At 41.3% G+C, this 18,667-nt stretch overlaps 1 protein-coding gene across 8 annotated transcripts in view; it reads left to right on the forward strand.

The window, feature by feature from the left end:
* Nucleotides 1-18,667, forward strand: part of cerkl (ceramide kinase-like) — a 185,510-nt gene that overhangs the window by 141,053 nt on the left and 25,790 nt on the right. For 7 of the 8 annotated variants that reach the window (XM_043693484.1, XM_043693482.1, XM_043693481.1 and 4 more), the window contains 3 exons: nucleotides 1,762-1,836; nucleotides 13,524-13,701; nucleotides 14,499-14,567. In XM_043693484.1, coding sequence (XP_043549419.1) covers nucleotides 1,762-1,836; nucleotides 13,524-13,701; nucleotides 14,499-14,567 — 322 coding nt within the window. The remainder of the gene's footprint in view (nucleotides 1-1,761; nucleotides 1,837-13,523; nucleotides 13,702-14,498; nucleotides 14,568-18,667) is intronic. The other variant, XM_043693485.1, reaches the window with a different exon arrangement.

An 18,667-nucleotide genomic window follows, 5' to 3' on the forward strand; every position in this document is an offset into this window, starting at 1 on the left:
TTAAAAAAAAAAGTTTCAGGAGAACTTCAGGGATACTTCTGAAGTTTTCAGTGACTTCTTTATGGCTAGAATAAGTAACCAAGATAGAGCCTCATGCTGCACCTTTGTGTTCTTAGAAAAAGGAAGTTGAAGTATTATGGGTCTGTGAGATAATCAATGTTGGCACTAGAAGGTCAATGTCAAATTTGCAATAGACATGTTTTGAATTCTAAGGGTGACTTAAGAAAAGTTCAAACTTTTTTTAAATTTTTTAAAAACTCAAACTTCTTCATAGCCTTCAGGATTTCAATGTGTATTGAGTCAGCCAAAAAGGGAAACAAAACAAAATATGTCTTTCATGACATTTAGTTTTCACTAAATAGTTTATTTAATTAAATACATTTTAAAAATAGATTTGAATTAAATTAAATTAGAAAAGAAAAAATGTAAGTAAATGGATGATCACAGAACAGAATCAAGTAAAGTTGCTATAGTTTTGTCAGACCATAGGGCTGCTCTCATTATAGATTCAACTGGTGGTGGTTAAACCTGAGGGCCACACACCTCAGGCAAGGGGACAGTACTTCATGGTAACCTCAGCCAATGCAGGAATTGAACCCATACTGTTGGCATCCTTTTCTGGCAATTCAACCAACTGAGCTAACTGACACCTGACAAAGCAATGCAGTAAAATTAAACTTAGCACATTTTAGTTGTTGATACAAAACAGAAATTGCTGGAAAAACTTATGTCTGGTAGCATCTGTGGAGAGAAATCAGAGTTAAAGGTAACTCAGATTTCTTTCCACAGAAGCTGCCAGACTTGACTTTTTACAGCAATTTGCATTTTTGCTTCCGATTTCTAGCATCCGCAATTCTTTCAGTTTTTTTATTTAGCTATTGATAAATACTTTTATTAATTTTTGACTTGCCTGGTAACATGCATTGGGTGGGTAGCTCTGCTGGGCATTGGGCGGGTAGCTCTACTGGTTCGAGCGTGGTGCTAATAACGCCAAGGTCATGGGTTCAGTCCCCACACTAACCAAGTGTAGTGCTGAGTTGGGCAAACCAGCGATGTTTGCAGTGCCATGTCAGGGCTGGTGATTGCTTTATGGGCAGCACGGTGGCACAGTGGTTAGCACTGCTGCCTCACAGCGCCCGAGACTGGGGTTCAATTCCCGCCTCAGGCAACTGTCTGTTTGGAGTTTGCATATTCTCCCCGTGTCTGCGTGGGTTTCCTCCGGGTGCTCCGGTTTCCTCCCATAGTCCAAAAATGTGCAGGTGAGATGAATTGGCCATGCTAAATTGCCCGTAGTGTTGGGTGAAGGGGTAAATGTAGGGGAATGGGTCTGGGTGGGTTGCTGTTTGGAGGGTCAGTGTGGACTTGTTGGGCCGTAGGGCCTGTTTCCACACTAAGTAATCTAATCATAAAGTCTTTAAAGCATCTGGCTATGAAAGTGTACTTCTACACCAAAACTGAAGAAGCAAAATTAAGTCACCAAAGTCAAGGGGATTGAGACTAAGTCAAAATTAGGCTCCAGACTTCATTTGTGTTGAGCAGGCAAATTATGTCAGTTTTTGGGGGAAATTGAAGATCAACCATCCAGCCTTCCTCCCCCATGGTATCTCTGCTGATTTTTGAAATGCAAGTGAAACTAGTTGCCTGTCTTCATGAAATATAATGAAAGGCTTCATAATTATATTGACTGTTAATTTATATACAGTATTTATAAATGTGTTTTGATTATTATTTGTGCTCATAAATATTTTTAATGTCTTTCAGGTTCCACAAATATCTTGGCATTTTCTGTACATGGAATTAAACATCCTGGTACTGCAGCAATGCATATCATTATGGGTATGTGCGCTTCAAGCCTTTAAATAATTATTTTAAACATATATATTGCAAAAATGATTGAATAGTATTATTGACTTAGGTTAATTTTGGGTTCTTCAACTTATACTTGCCTACAATTTTGAAAATTGCATGTGCCACCAATTCATGTGTTGATTGCTAACTGCTGCAAATGTGGTACTAGCTAAGATTTGTCTGTTCATCACTTTCTCTCTTGCATTATGTTGAAAATAGGATAGGTTTAGTAAATAATAGCCTGGATCTTAGACCTCCAGACATTTAGAAATGTAGAAAACAGAAACATAGAAAATAGGAGCAGGAATAGGTCATGTGGCCCTTCAAGCCCACTCTGCCATTCAATATGATTTTGATTGATCATCCAACTTCGTACTCTGTTCTTGTTTGTTCCATACCCTTTGATCCCTTTATCCATAAGAACTATATTTAACTCCTCCGTGAAGACATTCAATGTTTTGACCTCAACTACTTTGTGTCGGAGAGCATTCCACATCTCACCACTGTCTAGCTGAAGAAATTTCTCATTTCTTTTATTCATTTGTTGGATGTGGGCATTGCTGGCAAGCCAGCATTTATTGCCCATCCCTAGTTCCCTTTGAGAAGGTAGTGGTGAGCTGCCTTCTTAAACTGCAACAGTCCACTTGCTGTGGGTTGACTCACAATGTCACTGGGGAGGGAATTCCAGGATTTTGATCCAGCGACAGGAAAGAAATGGTGATATATTTCTAAGTCAGGATGGTGAATGGCTTGGAGGGGAACTTGAAGGTGGTGGAGCTGCACTTGTCCTTCTAGATGGAAGTGGTCATAGGTTTGGAAGCTGCTGTTTGAGGAAGTAAGGAGTGTGATGGAATATTCCCCACTTGCTTGGCAATACATCCACAAGCATCCACTCCCTCCACCACCGACACTCAGTAACAGCAGTGTGTACCATCTACAAGATTCACTGCAGAAATTCACCCAAGTATTCCTAGCCTATGACCTTTTCTTGTGGCCACTGTGTTTATATGACAAGTCCAGTTAAGTTTCTGTCAATGATAACCTCCAGATTTTGATAGTAGTGGATTCAGTGATAGTAGCACCATTAAATATCAAGGGGGAGCAGTTATATTGTCTTTTAATCATAATGGTCATAGCCTGGCATTTGTGTGTTACTTGCCACCTGTCAGCCAAAGCATGAATATTGTCCAGATCCCGTTGTATTTGAACATGGACTGCTTCAGTATCTGAAGAGTTGCAAATGGTGCTGAACATTGTGCAATCATTGAGCATCCCGACTTCTGACCTTATGGAGGGAAGGTCATTGATGAGGCAGCCAAAGATGATTCAGCCTAAGACACTACCCTGAGGAACTCCTACAGAGATGACCTGGAGCTGTGATGACTGACCTCCAATATTCATGTCCAACTTCTTATATGCCAGGTATGACTCCAATCACTGGAGTGTTTCCACCCTGATACTCATTTATTTCAGTTTTGCTAGGCTCCTTGATGCAAGATTCAGTTGAATGCAGCCTTGATTTCAAGGGCTGACACTCTCTCGTCACCTCCGAAATTCAGCTCTTTCCTTCATGTTTGAACCAAGGCTGTAATGAGGCCAGGAGCTGAGTGGCCCTAATGGAACCCAAACTGAGCGTCACTGAGCAAGTTGTTGCTGAGGAGGTGCTGCTTGAAATTGCTGTTGGTGATACCTTCCATCACTTTACTGATGATCGAGAGTAAACTGATGGGGGTGTAATTGGCTTGATTAGATTTGTCCTGTTTTTTATGTATAGGACATACCTGGACAATTTTCCACATTGTCAGGTAGATGCCACTGTTGTAACTGTACTGGAAGAGCTTTCTAGGGGAACATAAGCCTTCGGTACTATTACTAGAATGTTGCAAGAGTCCGTAATCTTTGCAGTATCCAATGTTTCCAGCCATTTCTTGACATCACATGGAGTGAATCGAATTGGCTGAAGATTGGTTTCTGTAATGCTGGGGCCCACTGAAGGAGGCTGAGATGGGTTATCCACTTGACACTTTTGGCTGGAAGTTGCTGCAAAAGCCTTGTCTTTTACGCTAGTGCACTGGGCTCTTCCATCATTAAGGATGGGGACATTTTTGGAGCTGCTTCCTTCAGTGTGTTTTTGTAATTGTCCACCACCATTCATGACGATGTGGCAGGATTACTGAGTTTAGATCTGATCCCTTGGTCATGGGATTCCTTAAATCTGTCTATCACTTGCTGTTTATACTGTTTGCAAGTAGTCCTGTTTGGTAGCTTCACCAGGTGGATACGTTATTTCCAGGTATATTTGGTACTTCTCCTGGCATGCCATCCTGCACACTCCATTGAACCAGGGTTGATCCCCTTGCTTGATGATAATGGTTGAGTGGGAGATGTGTTGGGGTTACAGATTGTGCTGGAGTACAATTCTGCTCCTGATGACCCACGGAGCCTTAGGGATGCCAAGACTTGAGTTGCTAGATCTGTTTGAAATCTTTTTGAATTAGTGCAGCATGGTAGCTCAGTGGTTAGCACTGCTGCCTCACAGCACCACGGAGTGGGTTTGATTCCAGCCTCGGCTGACTGTGCGGAGTTTGCACATTCTCCCCATGTCTGCATGGGTTTCCTCCAGGTACTCTGGTTTCCTCCCACAGTCACAAAGATGTGCAGGTCGGGTGAATTGGCCATTCTAAATTGCCAATAGTGTTAGATGCTTTAGTCAGGGGGACACTGGTCTGGGTGGGTTACTCTTCAGTCAGTGTGGACTTGATAATACCACTAGGCTATCGCTTCCCCATAGCCTACCATGTGTCCTTAAACTGTGATACCTGGTTCTGGACTTCCCAGTCATTAGGAATATCATTCTTGTATTCACCCTGTCTGGTTAGAGAGTCATACAACCCAGTATCAGGCCCTTTGGCCCAACTTGTCCATGCTGACCAAGTTTCCTATATGAACTAATCCCCTTTGCCTGCATTTGGCCCAAATCCCTCTGAACCTTTCCTATTCATGTACTTGTCCAAATGTGTTTTAAATGTTGTAATTATACCCAATGCTACCACTTCCTCTGGCAACTTGTTCCATATACATGCGAGCTCTGTGAAAAACAGTTGCCCCTCAGATCCCTTTTAAATCTTTCCCATCTCACCTTAAACCTATTCCCTCTAGTTTTGGACTCCCCGACCCTTAGGAAAACACCTTGCCGATTCACCTTATTTATGCCCCTCATGATTTTATAAACCTCTAAGACCATCCCTCAGCCTCCTATGCTCCAGGGAGAAAAGTTCCCCTCCTTATAAACAAGCTCCCCAGTTTTTGTAATATTCTTGTAAATCTTTTTTGTCCCTTTTCCAGATTAATAACATCCTACCCTGCAGGAGGGCAACCAGAATTGTATGCTGTACACCAAATGTGGCCTTACCAATGTCTTATACAGCCACAACATGATGTTCCAAATCCTCAGTGCTTTGATCAATTAAGGCAAGTGTGCCAAATTCCTCTTCCTTCACACTGACTACCAATGTTCTGCTTTTAGGACCTAAAATGACTGCACAGAGGCTGGTATCCCGTCACCAAATTACCCTTTGAGATTTGTGTAAAGATTTGAAGCTCAGGTGTTGGTTGCCGTGGTTGTGGGGATGTTTGCTGAGCTGGGAAGTTGATTTGTAGATGTTTCGTCCCCTGTCTTGTTGACATCTTCAGTCCTTTGGACCCACCTGTGAAGCGCTGCTGTACTGTCTCTTCTGGAATTTATTTGGTTCCGGTACTGCCGCTTCTGGTTGCTGGTCTGGTTGTTTGTTGTATATACGGCCTAGGTGTATGTGTTTGTTCATGGAGTTCGTGGATGAGTGCCATGCCTCTAGAAATTCTCTGGCTGTCCTTTGTTTAGTTTGTTCTATGATCATTGTGTTGTCCCTGTCGAATTTATGGTCCTTGTCATCTATGTATATGGCTGCTAGGGACAGATAATCGTGGTGTTTAATGGCTACTTGGTGTTTGTGGATGCTGATTGTTGATTGTCTGTTTGTCCTGTATAGTGTTTGTGCAGTTTTTGCATGGAATCTTCTAACTTACAATTGTCTTGCACATGATGGATATAAGGTCTTTTGTTCTGGTGAGTTGTCGGAGTATGGCTGTTGGTTTATGGGCTGTCAATCCAAGTGGTCAGAGAAATCTGGCTGTCAATTCTGAGAATTTTTAAATATAAGGTAGAGTGGTTAGTGTGTTGGATCGTGTTATTTGTTAGGAATCTGTGAATGAAGTTGCAGGGATATCTGTTCTTGCTGACGACTCTGTGGAGGTGTTCTTCTCTTTGCGGGTCAGGAGTGCTGCAGTGTGTTGTAGCCCTTTTGAATAGGCTCCTAATGTAGCTTCTCTTGTGTGTGTTTGGGAGTTGCTGTTGTGGTTCAGGATCTGGTCAGTGTGTGTAGCTTTTCTGTACACTTTTGCAGTGCGTTCACAATTCTGTGTTCTTCCTACCATCTCATCCAGGAATGGGAGTTGATTGTTGGTTTCCTCCTCTTTCATAAATCTGATCCCTGTGAGCATGGTGTTAATAATCCGTTGTGAGTTCTCGATTTCTGTTCTCTCAATAATTACAAAAGTATCATCCACGTAACTGATCCAGAGTTGGGTCAGATTTGTAGGAGGGCTGTGCATTCCGGTCTTTGCATCACTGCTTCTGCTATGAGCCCAGAGATGGCTGAGCCCATAGGTGTTCCATTGATCTGTTCATATATTTGGTTGCTGAATGTGAAGTGTGTCATCAAGCACAGGTCTAGTAGTTTGAGCATGCAGTCCTTGTTGATAGCTTCCTCATCATGTCGTCTGTTCTGTTTGTCCAGGAGGTTAGCTATTGTCTCTCTGGCTAGAGTTTTGTCAATTGAAGTGAATAGTGCTGTTACATCGAATGAGACTATTGCTTCGTCCTTGTCTATGTTTATGTTCCTGATGTTGTCCAGAAATTCCTGTGATTTAGTAATTATTAAGAGAACAGAAATTGAGAACATACATCGGATTATCAACACCATGCTCACAGATATCAGATTTATGAGCGAGGAGGAAACCAACAATCATCTCCCATTCCTGGATGTGATGGTAGAAAGAATACCGAACAGTGGATGTGCCACAAAAGTGTATAGAAAAGCCATACACAGGGACCAGATCCTCAACTACAACAGTAACCACCCAAATACACACAGAAGCTGCATTAGGTCCCTGTCCAAAAAAATTACAACACACTGCAGCACTCCCGACCTGCAAAGAGAAGAACAACACCTCTACAGAGTCTTCACCAAGAGCAGATATGCCCACAACTTCATCTTCGTATGCCTAACAGACAAACAACATGGCGAGGACATGCCACAACCCAACACAGTAACCACGCTACCTTATTTAAAAACATCTTGGAACTGACGGCCAGACTTGTCCGACCACTTGGATTCATGATAGCCCATAAACCAATAGCCACGCTCAGACAGCAGCTCACCAGAACAAAAGACTCTATACCCATCATATGTAAGACAAATGTAATTTACAAGATTCTATACAAAGACTGCACGAAACAGCATATAAGACAAACACATAAACAATTAGCAATCCGCATCCACAAACACTAGCTAGCCACTAAATGCCATGACCAGATGTCCCTAGTAGCCATATACCTAGATGACGAGGACTACAAATTCAACTGGCATAACACAACAATCATAGGGCAAGCTAAACTGGGGACAGCCAGAGAGGCATGGCACTCATCCATGGACTCCATCAACAAAACCACAGACGTGGACCCAATATACCGGCCACTACGTCGAGCAACAGGAACAGAACCAAATAAATTCCAGAAAAGACAGTACAGCAGCGCTTTACAGGAGGCTCCAAAGCACTGAAGGTGTCACCTAGACAGGATACGAAACATCTTCAAATCAAACTCCTTGGCGAACATACCCACAATCAAGGCAATCTTTTATTTACATATGCATAGTACACTGGCTGTGGCCAGCCAGCTCGGAGTCAATCCCCTGAACTGAGGTGATTCTAAATCTCCTGGTTATAAGAAATGAGGGCTAGTTCAGATTTGAACACGGGACCTCTCGCATGTCAACATATTCTCTAAACCATCTCCACAAGGATCTCATAGTCAATACGGTCCAGCTGGCTCCAATCACTACATCCCTTACCTCGCCAAATCTGGGGATGTAGCCTGGTCTCTCTCTTGCATCATTTTCGCCCTAGGTCTGGTTTGTCTGACATGAATGGCGTATAACGAACCATAGCCTGTCTCTTGCATCTGGAGTGCCTCGAGAGGATTTCCTTCTCTTACGGCAATAACGGTATCGAGGCTGCATCCATCTCTGACTCTGAGGTTTTCTCGACACTAGACAGAGACCGAAAAAGCTAATTTTCTGACAGGCCTTCTGGCTGTTCTAAGGGGCCAGATATGTTTTGCTCCTGTCCCATTTGCAAGGTAACAGCTTTCAGGTGATCCACGTGTTTGTTCAGGACTGTATCACCTACCCGAACTTTCTAAGTGACAGGACCTGACTTCGCATCAAGCTGACTTTGTACTCATACAGGGCCATTTCCATCAGAAAACTTCATCCCCTGAATTCAATCCTCTTTTACTTAGAGGAGGCATATGGCCTGCCATGGTGTTCCAGCTGCCGTTTCACCCCCGCCCATCCACCAGGTCTGGGAATATCAGGTTTAACCTGGTGCAGAGTCTTCTCTCCATCAGCAACTCTGATGGAGTTATCTTTGCTGTTATGTGTGGGGTGGTCCTATAATCAAACAGGAACTGGTACAGTTTGGTATCAAGTAATGCTGTATGCTGCTTCTTTAATCCTGTCTTCAACATTTGGACTGCACTTTCCACCAGATCATTGAATGATAAATGTTATGGAGCTGTGCTGATGTGCCAAATGCCATTTGACTTCAGGAAATATTCAAATTCACTGCTGGTAAATGATGTCCCATTGTCCATGACCAATACGTCTGGGTGCCCGGGTATTGCAAACAATGCTTGCAGCTTCTCGATCATCATCCCTGAGTTTGCTGAATGGACTTTATGCACATCCACATTTTTATGGGCGTCCACATTTAGCCCATGAAAGGACTGGCATAGTCCATGGTTACGCGGCCATTCCTACAGATGTGGGGCCACTGCTTATGTCAGGTTTTGTCCCCTGAGCATTGCCCCCCAATGCAGCTATGTTGGCATCCAACCCTGACCACCAGACATAGCTTCTTGCTAGCAGCTTCATCTTGGAAACAACTGTATGACTCTTGTGGAGTTTGGCCAGTATCTGGTGGTGACCTTTACTTGGGACAGTCACCTTTGCTCCCCATTGTAATAAGTTGCCCTGTAATGGTGATCTGATATAGCTGGGTCCAGAAAGGATTCAATCCTGTTTCCAATGGCCATTCTGTTTCCCCCATTACCATCAGATATTTTAGTTTCACTAGGGCAGGATCTTTTTGTGTCCACATTCAAATATTGTCAGTGGTGACTGGAAGGATGTCCAGGAATTTTAAAACTAAAATGGACATTCTGGGGAAGGCACCACAGGTGGAGAATCTGCCAGTTGGAGGCAGCTCAAGGCATCTGCATTAACCACTTGGCTTCCTGGACTGTGTTCTAACTTGTATATACTGAGATTAAAGGCCCCACGCTGAATTCTACAGGAAGCTATGGGCAGCACCACCTTTCTTCTTTCAGCAGTGCTAGCAGGGGTTTGTGATCAATTATTACGACAAATTTCTGTCTGGAAAAGATATTGGAACTTCCTCACACCAAAGATGTCCGCCAAACCTACCTTCTCTGTCTGGGCATATCTGTGTTCAGCATCAGCCAAAGTCTGCGAAGCATATGCTATTAGACTTTCCTCTCCATTAGGCCACCAGTAAGCCAACACTACCCTGATACTATACGGAGAGGCATTGCATGTCAGCATTACCTCTTGCTTCAGATCGTATTGGGCCAACACCTTAGATGGCAATTGCTGCTTTTCAACTTCCCTAAAGCCTATATCATGCTTATGCGACCATTTCCAAGGCTGACCCCTTTTTCAACAGCAGGTGTAAGGGTGCCAAGATGGAGGCAAGGTTATATATGAATTTTCCATAAAAATTCACTCACTTAAGGAAAGACCTAAGCTCCATTAGAGACGTGGGAGCCTGGGCTACTTTGATCATTCTCACTTTATCTCTCAACAGGTGTAACCCAGTTTTGTCAACTCTGTAACCCAAGTAGGTCACTTGGGTGTCCAGAACACACATTTCTCCCTTCTAATACATGCGCCAGCTGGGAGAAACATTTAAGCACTATGTCCAAGTTCTCCAAGTGTTCTTTATTGGTCTTCCCTGTATTAGTAAATCATGCAGATATTTGGCAGTTTAGGGTAGCCCTTGTAAAATGTTCTTCTCCATGGTCCACTGGAAAAGGTCACAGTCTGATGATCTCCCAAATGGCAGTCTTGTATATTGATATAAACAATTATGGGTATTAATGGTAGCATACTTCTGGGACTCCTAATCCAGTTACAATTGCAGATGGGCATGGCTCATGTTCAGCTTCGTAAAGGATAGCGCCCACCCCCCACCCTGCCAATTTTCTGTACAAGTCCTCCATGTGAGGGTTTAAGTATTTATCCAGCTTCAAGAAGCATTTTACCATTTGCTTCCAATCCCCACAAAGGCAAACTGAGCCATCAGGCTTCACAATCAGAACAACTGCACTGGTTTGAAAATTCCTTTGCTCTCCAGCCTTCTGATTTCCATTGCTACTTTCATACACAAAGCAAATGGCACCAGGCGGGCCTTGCAAAATCTCAGAATTAATTCCTGGTCAACATATAAAGTGGTTTTGATCCCTTTGATAGTCCCAGCCCTTCCTGAAATATTCCTGGGTATTTCACTAGGGCTTCAAAGAGGCAGTCATTTTCTAATCGAAAAATGTTGAACCAATCTAGCTGAATCTTTATCAACCAGTTCCACTGCAATAGGCTTGGGCCTGAGCCTTTTATTACAATCTGCACCAACTGCTCAAAGGAGACCAGAACTGAAGTCATACCCTTCGTCTGCAATGGCTCCCCAATGCATGGTCTTGGACTGGCTGAGGTCTTGTGCAAATTTAAGATCCGAAATCTCGAGCGAATCTTGTTAAAGACAGGTTCTGCAACCGTATATACAGCTGTGCCAGTATCAACCTCCATGGGAACTAGGTGACCATTTAACCAAACATTAATTTTAATCCATTCTGATGTAGATGTCACGAAGCAATTTAATTTTTCTAACCCACATGTGGGAGACTTTCCAGGGTGTGCATACTCCTGGTACCAGCCTATGAATTTTCTGACTGAAGTCAGGCCTTTTAGGACTCCTTTGATGTCTTGAGTCCACATTCTGGCAGCAACTACAATGGCTTGCCCGGCCAAATCCTGAAGAACTTTTTAACCACTTGGCCAAGGTTCAGCTTTATTGTGATGTTCTGCTAGGGTCCCTCTGATCAGGATATGTGCTGCATGAGACTGCAATTGCCTATACTCAAGTGGCGTTGCTCAAGCTCAGTTGGAGAGGTGAGGGAGTCTACTTCCATTGGAATGCTCTATAGTTCCATGCTCGACTTGCCACATTTTCTAATGACGACAGCAGTAGCACGTGTTTGAAGTCCAGTTGGATTTCAACTGGTAGGTGCTTCTGCATGGTTATGTCATTAATGCCATATACCAAACAGTGTCTCAGCATCTCATTCAGGGTTAACCCAAAAACACATGCCTTTGACAGTCATCCCAAACTTGTCAAAAATGCCAATATGGATTCTCCCGGTTCTCTAACAGCTGAATAAAGCCGATAGCATCTCAGAATTAGAGGAGGCTTGAGTTGTAATATTCCTTAACCAATTCTGTCAACTTTGGAAGGCTTTAGTGTCTCTGGGAGAGTTAAGCCCCTTATAACTGAAAATGGTGCGTGTCTGCAGTCAGACGAATTACTCATTGCTTTTCATCTGCCCCAATATCATTTGCTTAGAAAATATATTGCATTCTTTGCACATAATGGGCCCAGTCTTTGACAGCAGGATTGAAGGAGTCCAACTTCCCAAATGTTGCCAGAAATGCTTACCCCAGCTCCAAGATGACTGTTGCAAGCAAATGTTCTTCAGCAACATACTGTTTTCTCCTGTCACCACTGAAATAACTATACAGATGTTGGTATCCCATCACCAAGTCATCCCTTATACATTTGAGTACAGTACACTGCTTAGAGTCAATCCCCTGCACTGAGGAGATTCTAATCTCCTGGTTATATTTTTTTTCTTTGGAGATTTTAAATTTCCTGGTTTTATATATATAGTTTTTTTCTGAACTGAGGAGATTTATAATCTCCGGGTTATATTTTTTTTAAAGTCTCGTGGTTCTATATATATTTTTAAAATCAACCTGTTCAGAGATGGTATCGCGCACCACTGGATCAAGTGGGACTTGAATCCAGGCCTCCTGGCTCACAGGTAGGGACACTACCACTGCACCACTTGAACCCAAAATAGTCAGGTCCTCGCTAGCAGGAAATTGAACCCTGGTCGCCCGCATGACAGGCAGTGATACTAACCACTATACTACCAAGAACGGCATAGTCTCCTGGTCCTGTTGGTCAGCCAGAGCTTTTCTGATTGGCCAAGGTTAACAACCCTAATCAAGGATCTTGTAATCAGCAAGATTCACCTGGTTCAAATTACTACAAGACCTTATCTTTGTTTTACAAAAACCTATGTCATTGTTACTAATCTGTACCAGTCACTGCCATTTCACCCTCCCTCTCCAGGATGCCCTGTAGCTGCTTGACCAGGGAGGGAACAAACCATCCTGGAATTTAATTTGTGGCCATAGGCACATCTATCCATTCCCCTTACAATAGTCATGGAAGATTCAGTTGTATTTCCACACTTTTGCTCCTCCCTTTGCAGCAGAGCAAACATTGGCTGTTGCTATTTTCACTTGAGAGGATATTTTACTGAACAATGAATAAAAGGTTACACCTGTTTTTTGAGAGGAATGGCCACAGAGGATTGATGCATGGCCTGCCGAGACCTCTTTCTTTGCCTGGCGGTCACCCATTCCCTTTCTGCCTGTGAAGTCAATGCCTGCAGTATCACCACCACCCATATACGTGCTATCCACGATTACTTCAGCTTTGCAGATGCTCGAGAGTCCCCAGCCACCTCTCCTGTCGCAAACCTCAGGCCTCCACGAACTGCATTTGGAGACACTTCCTGCACACGTGCTAGTCCTGGGTGCTGGAAGTATACGTGGCTTCCCATGTAAAGCAGGAGGAGCACACTAAGGCCTTGAGCTCTTCTGCCATGCCTTACAGTACCATCTCTGAGATATCAAAATCCTTTCCAAGTTTTGGCATCCAGAATTGAACACAATATTCTAACTGGGTCATAGCAAGTAATTTATAAAAGTCTAGCTTCATTCTTTTCCTTTTATATGCAATTCTGCTAGTATAGTATTTCCATGTTTTGTCTTATTTTGAGGATGTTTGATATTTTGTTGTGAAGTCTGGTGTTTTTATGCCAGTACATTTCTGTATCATTTTGATTTGATGGTGTAGAATGCAGAACAGATCTTGTTGTGGTTGAATTTTAACATTGTCTTTTTTATTCTTGGTGTCCTCTTGTGTTTTAGGTAACTTCCAAAAAGTAGATGTTTGTACCTTTTGTAGTCACAACAGGCTACTTCAATTTGGTTTCACAGCTATGCTTGGCTTTGGTGGAAGAACCCTGGCCTTAGCAGAAAAGCATCGTTGGATGCCTTCCACCCAGAGGAGAGAGTTTGCTGTTATCAAAACACTGACAAATCTGAAGTAAGAAAAATGACCTTTTATCCAAGAAGACTTTTGTCCTCCTTAGTCAATATATACATAAAAAAGAGAACATTTAGCTCCAAGTTGGTTTTTCCTACAAAGAAATTTAGCCCAGTTACAAACTGACAATATATATGAATTAGGAGCAGGAATAAATATTCAGTCCTTCAAAACTGCTCTGCCATTCAATGAGATCATGACTAATCTGATTGTGACTTCAAGTCAGTTTGCCTATATATCTCAGCTAACCTTTAGCTCCCTCATCAGTCACAAATCTGTCTAACTCAACCCAAAAATTACATAATGACCTTGCTCCCTACCATTCTGTATAAAGAGTGTTCCACAAGCTGAGAAACTCTTGAAAAAACTTCTCGTCTCTGTATTAAATGGGAGACTCCTTATGTTTAAACTGTATCTTTTTTTATTACAATCTTTCTCACGGGGAAAACATCCTTTCACCATCCATACTGTCAAGTCCCCTCAGATTCTTTTATGCTTCAGTAAGATCAACACTTTGAATGTCCAATGGATATGACCCAACCTATCCATCTTCTTCATAAGATAATCCCTTCATCTTATAAATCAGTCAAGTGATTCTTCTCACAACTGTTTGTATTGCATGTATGTCCTTTCTCTCATAACAAGGCCAAAATTTTACACAATACTGTAGATTTTGTGTTAATTTGTTAGAAAATTACTTCACGTTCCCCATAATTTTACTATGACACATGGTTGAACACTTACTGTGAATTTTAACAAAAACAATTTTTGAACTCCATAACTTTTCATGTCTTTAGGCCTGAGAATTGTGAACTATCCTTTCTACCATCAGAAAATGTTTATGTGGTAGACCAGGAAGACAAAAGGTAGGTTATAAACAGTTTAGTTTGCTAATTAACTATTCAAGTTTCAGTTAACTGAATTATTTTAGATAACGTGTTAATTTAACCTTCTTCATAAACCTAATGATCTATCTGTAGAAGCTTCATTCATCCCAGTCAAAGTCACCCAACTGCAGGATGGAAGGACTTCTTAGGATAGCAGTGGGGAATGCAAAGAAATGTGGTAATGATGGGGACAGTATAGTGAGAGGAATGGATACTGTTCTCTGCAGCAATGATCAGGAATTCTAAAAGTTCCTAAGCCCACAATTAAAAACAGGTTTCACTTGACAACTTAAGAACATAGAGCAGATGACAGATAATTTGATTGCTGTGGTCCATGCAAAAACCAAGCCCATAAGTTGAACGAGGAATGAGGTTCTACTGTAAGGATTTGAGAAGCTGGTGTTCCAGTATAATAAGCAGTACTTCATACATAACAATCTCTGTATTACAACCTGAGGCAAATATAAATTAGCATTATGTCAAGCAGATCAAGAAGTTGAGTGCATATTTGAAAGAATGGTGTGGAAGAGTGTCAATTCACAGCACTGAGAAAAGTATAATCTGACAAAATCATCTGGGAGTAATGTCTTAGTGAATCATATAATAGGTGGTAGCACAAGACAGGTGTGGATATTTCAGGTAAAAGTGGAAATGTATAAATCTAAAGAGAAAGTTTAAGAGCATAGTGCAGCAACTTCAGGTAAATACAAGCAGATTAACAGGAAGCAATAAATAATATTTTTTCACTGAATAAGGTAAAGTCAAGGAAAAAAAATGGAGAAAAAAGTTAGCTAAATGCATCCATAGCTATCAAAAGATTTTTTTCAGCAAAAGAAGAAGTCTATCATATTGCCAAGAAGACTAATATGTCTTAGTATTGGTGCAAATTTAGAAACCAAAAGATTACCTTAAAGTTTGTAAGAAGCAATAGAATAGTGAAAGTAAACATGTGTCACTTAGATGCTGAGACAGGAGAAATTATACTGCTAATAAAGAAATAACAGAGAAGTTAAACAAATATTTTTGTTTCTGTCTTCACGATAGAAGACACAAAATATAAGAAAAGGCGAGACTAAAGGGATTCAGCTGTAGTAATTTGTTTGACAATCAAGAGAAAATGATTATTTTTTTCTTGTTGATCATTGCCCATGGTCTTATGAGTTATAACTCAAAGTTACATCAACAGGCAATAGAAAGAAGTGGAGCTGAGCCTGAAATTTGTCTTGCAGTTTTAGTTACTTTACTTTAAATGCCTTTGGTTGTGCTGGTTATCAGGATGAATCTAGGCCTAAAGGGTCTACACTGGAGAAAAGCTCATGCAACTAGTTATTTTCAGTAGAGAATAGATGAGAATGGATTCAGATTTACACTAATGATTTGAACTTGGAAACCAGAAACTCAGCACCAAATTTGAAACTTGGGCTGTGGAGGTAATAGAAAACACTAAAGACGAGGACAGCATAAGGCATGCAGATATTAATAAAATTGCAGCCTTATCAGTTAAGTGGCAAGTTAACAAAAACAAATGTAGGATGATGTACTTTGTTAGGAAAGATAGAATTATCAGTGCATTAATGAGTGCTCTCCCCCAAGTGGAGGTCCTTAGCTATTGCTTGCTGACGCTTTACCCTTAGCCATTTCTGGATTGTTTTTCCGTAATGATGGTTTATTGTTGTCATCCACTTTAAAGGGCAGAACAAGGAATCTGATCCTAAATCTTACCTCAGCTGGAACAGGAACCAAACTTACACTGCTGTCGTTATTCTGAATCTCATACCAGCCAGTTAGACAATTGAGTTAGCATGCCCTTTAGACAGAAAGTAAGAAACTGGTTGGGGTACAAAGCAAAAAAATCTAAGGATGCTGATGAACAAATTATAAAACAATTGTATTGTGTGTAAGCAAATCAATTTAAAATGCTGAAGGAGCAACTGGATTTAATTAAAGGGTACAGAATGCAAGAGTGATGACCTTATACTAAATGCTAAACCTTGATCAGGATGCATTTAGAGTACTGTGCACAATTCTGTTTTCCATACTATAGAGAAATGTGTAAAAGCACGTTATGCAGTGCAGAAAAGACACACAAGATATCAGAACTGAGAGATTAAAGCTGTTGGGAACAAGTGAATGGGTTGGGGTTTCCTTTGGAAAAGTGAAGATTTTGAAGTGATCTGATAGAGGTCTTTGAAATCACGTGTTGGGATGGATGTGGAGTGAATATTTCAATTTGTGGGCAAGTCCAAAACTAGGGATATCCAATAGGGAAATGGGGAGAAATTTGCTCAAAGTGGTTAGTATCAGGAACTCATTATCACAGGAAATGATTGTGTCGAATAGCTTAGATGCTTTGGAAAGGAAACTAGAGGAGTAAAAACTACTAGGAAAAATGAACTGGATATGCTAAAAAGCTGGAGACTCATGAAATATAAACATCAGCATGGACAATTTAAGTTGATTGAATATATTATTAATTTTGGAGATGTAGAATTTTCTTTGTTCTGAAATATTTATTCCATATCCATCCTGATAAACCCATTTATGATTTCAATTATTACCCAGCTTTGGAAGGTGCTGTCTAATGGGCCTTGGTGAACTTCCACAGTGAATCTTGTTGATGATGCACACTTCTACTTTACATCAGTAGTGTAGGGAATGAATGTGGTGCTAATAAAATAGGCTACTTTGTCTTGGATTATGTCAAGCTCCTTGAGTGTTGTTGGAGCTGTACACATCCAGGCAGGTGGGGAATACCTAATTTACATTCCTGACTTGTGCCTTGTAGATTGTTGACAGGTTGTGGGGAGTCAAAGTTGGTACATTGGGATTCCTAGCCTTAATCTACTTTTGCAGCCATATTTAACTTTTGGTCAGTGGTAACCAAAGTATGTTGATATGTTGGGGTATTCAGTGATGGTAAGGCCATTGAATGTCAGGGAAGGTTAGATTCTCTCATTTTGAAGATGGTCATTGCCTAGTACTTGTATGGCTTGAATGTTATTTACCACTTAATTGCCCAAACCTGAATATTATCCAGATATTGCTCCATTTGAGCATAAACACACTCTAGTATCTGAAGAGTTGCAAATGATGCTGAACACTGTGCAGTCATCAGTGAACATCCCCACTTCTCATTCTATGATGGAAGATCATTGATGAAGTAGCAGATGATGTTTTGGCCTAGGACATGAACCTAAGGAACTTCTGTAGAGTGGTCCTGGAGCTGAGTTGACTGGTTTCTAGATATTTTCTAGTCATTGTTCAGAGATGATGTTACACATTTTCTGGAGGAGGTAGGATTTGAACCTGTGTATCCTTGATTCGAGATAGGGTCACTACCACTATGCCACAAGAGCTCTGATAAATGACTTCTATGCTGTATATCATATTTCTTTATTACAAAAGTGACTTCACTTCAACAATAACAACTTGAACATAGAGGCATTATAAAACAAAATTCAAATAAAGAGGTATTAAGATAGAGGAACAAAAACTGGATAAACGTGATAGTTTAGGTGAGAATCTTAAAGGAAGAAAATAAAGAGGTAGAGGGATTTAGGGCAGGAATTCCTGTACTAAGACAAGGGCAGCTGAAGGCATGACCGGCAGTGAATCAGTGTCATTATCATTAGGGATGCTTAAGAAGCCAGATTAGATGAGTACAAGTAGTTGTAAACTGCAGGATACAAGAGACAGGTGGTCATGGACAAATTTGGAAGACAGGGATGAAAATATTAAAATTAAGGTGTTTCTTAACTGGGCACCAATCTACGTCAGAGTTAATAAAGACATGAATGAGGGTTTCAGCATTAGAGGAGCTAAGTCATGGCAGACTCTGGTGTTGTTACAGAAGTAGAAATAATCATATCAGTCGTAGTGCTGGCTCAGATATGTGGTTGAAAGCTCATTTGCAAATCAGATGTGACACTGATGTCATAAACAAACTGTTTCATCTCAGATTGCTTCTAGGAAGAGAGATGGACCCAGCAGTTGCGGAGTGGAGTCTGTGGAAGGGACCAAAGACAGTAATATCAGTCTCATTCTTTCTAATACGGCAAATCTTTTATTAACCGGCACCG

The sequence above is a fragment of the Chiloscyllium plagiosum genome, chromosome 7 (genome assembly GCF_004010195.1).
Source record: "Chiloscyllium plagiosum isolate BGI_BamShark_2017 chromosome 7, ASM401019v2, whole genome shotgun sequence".
NCBI classification, from domain to species: Eukaryota; Metazoa; Chordata; class Chondrichthyes; order Orectolobiformes; family Hemiscylliidae; genus Chiloscyllium; species Chiloscyllium plagiosum.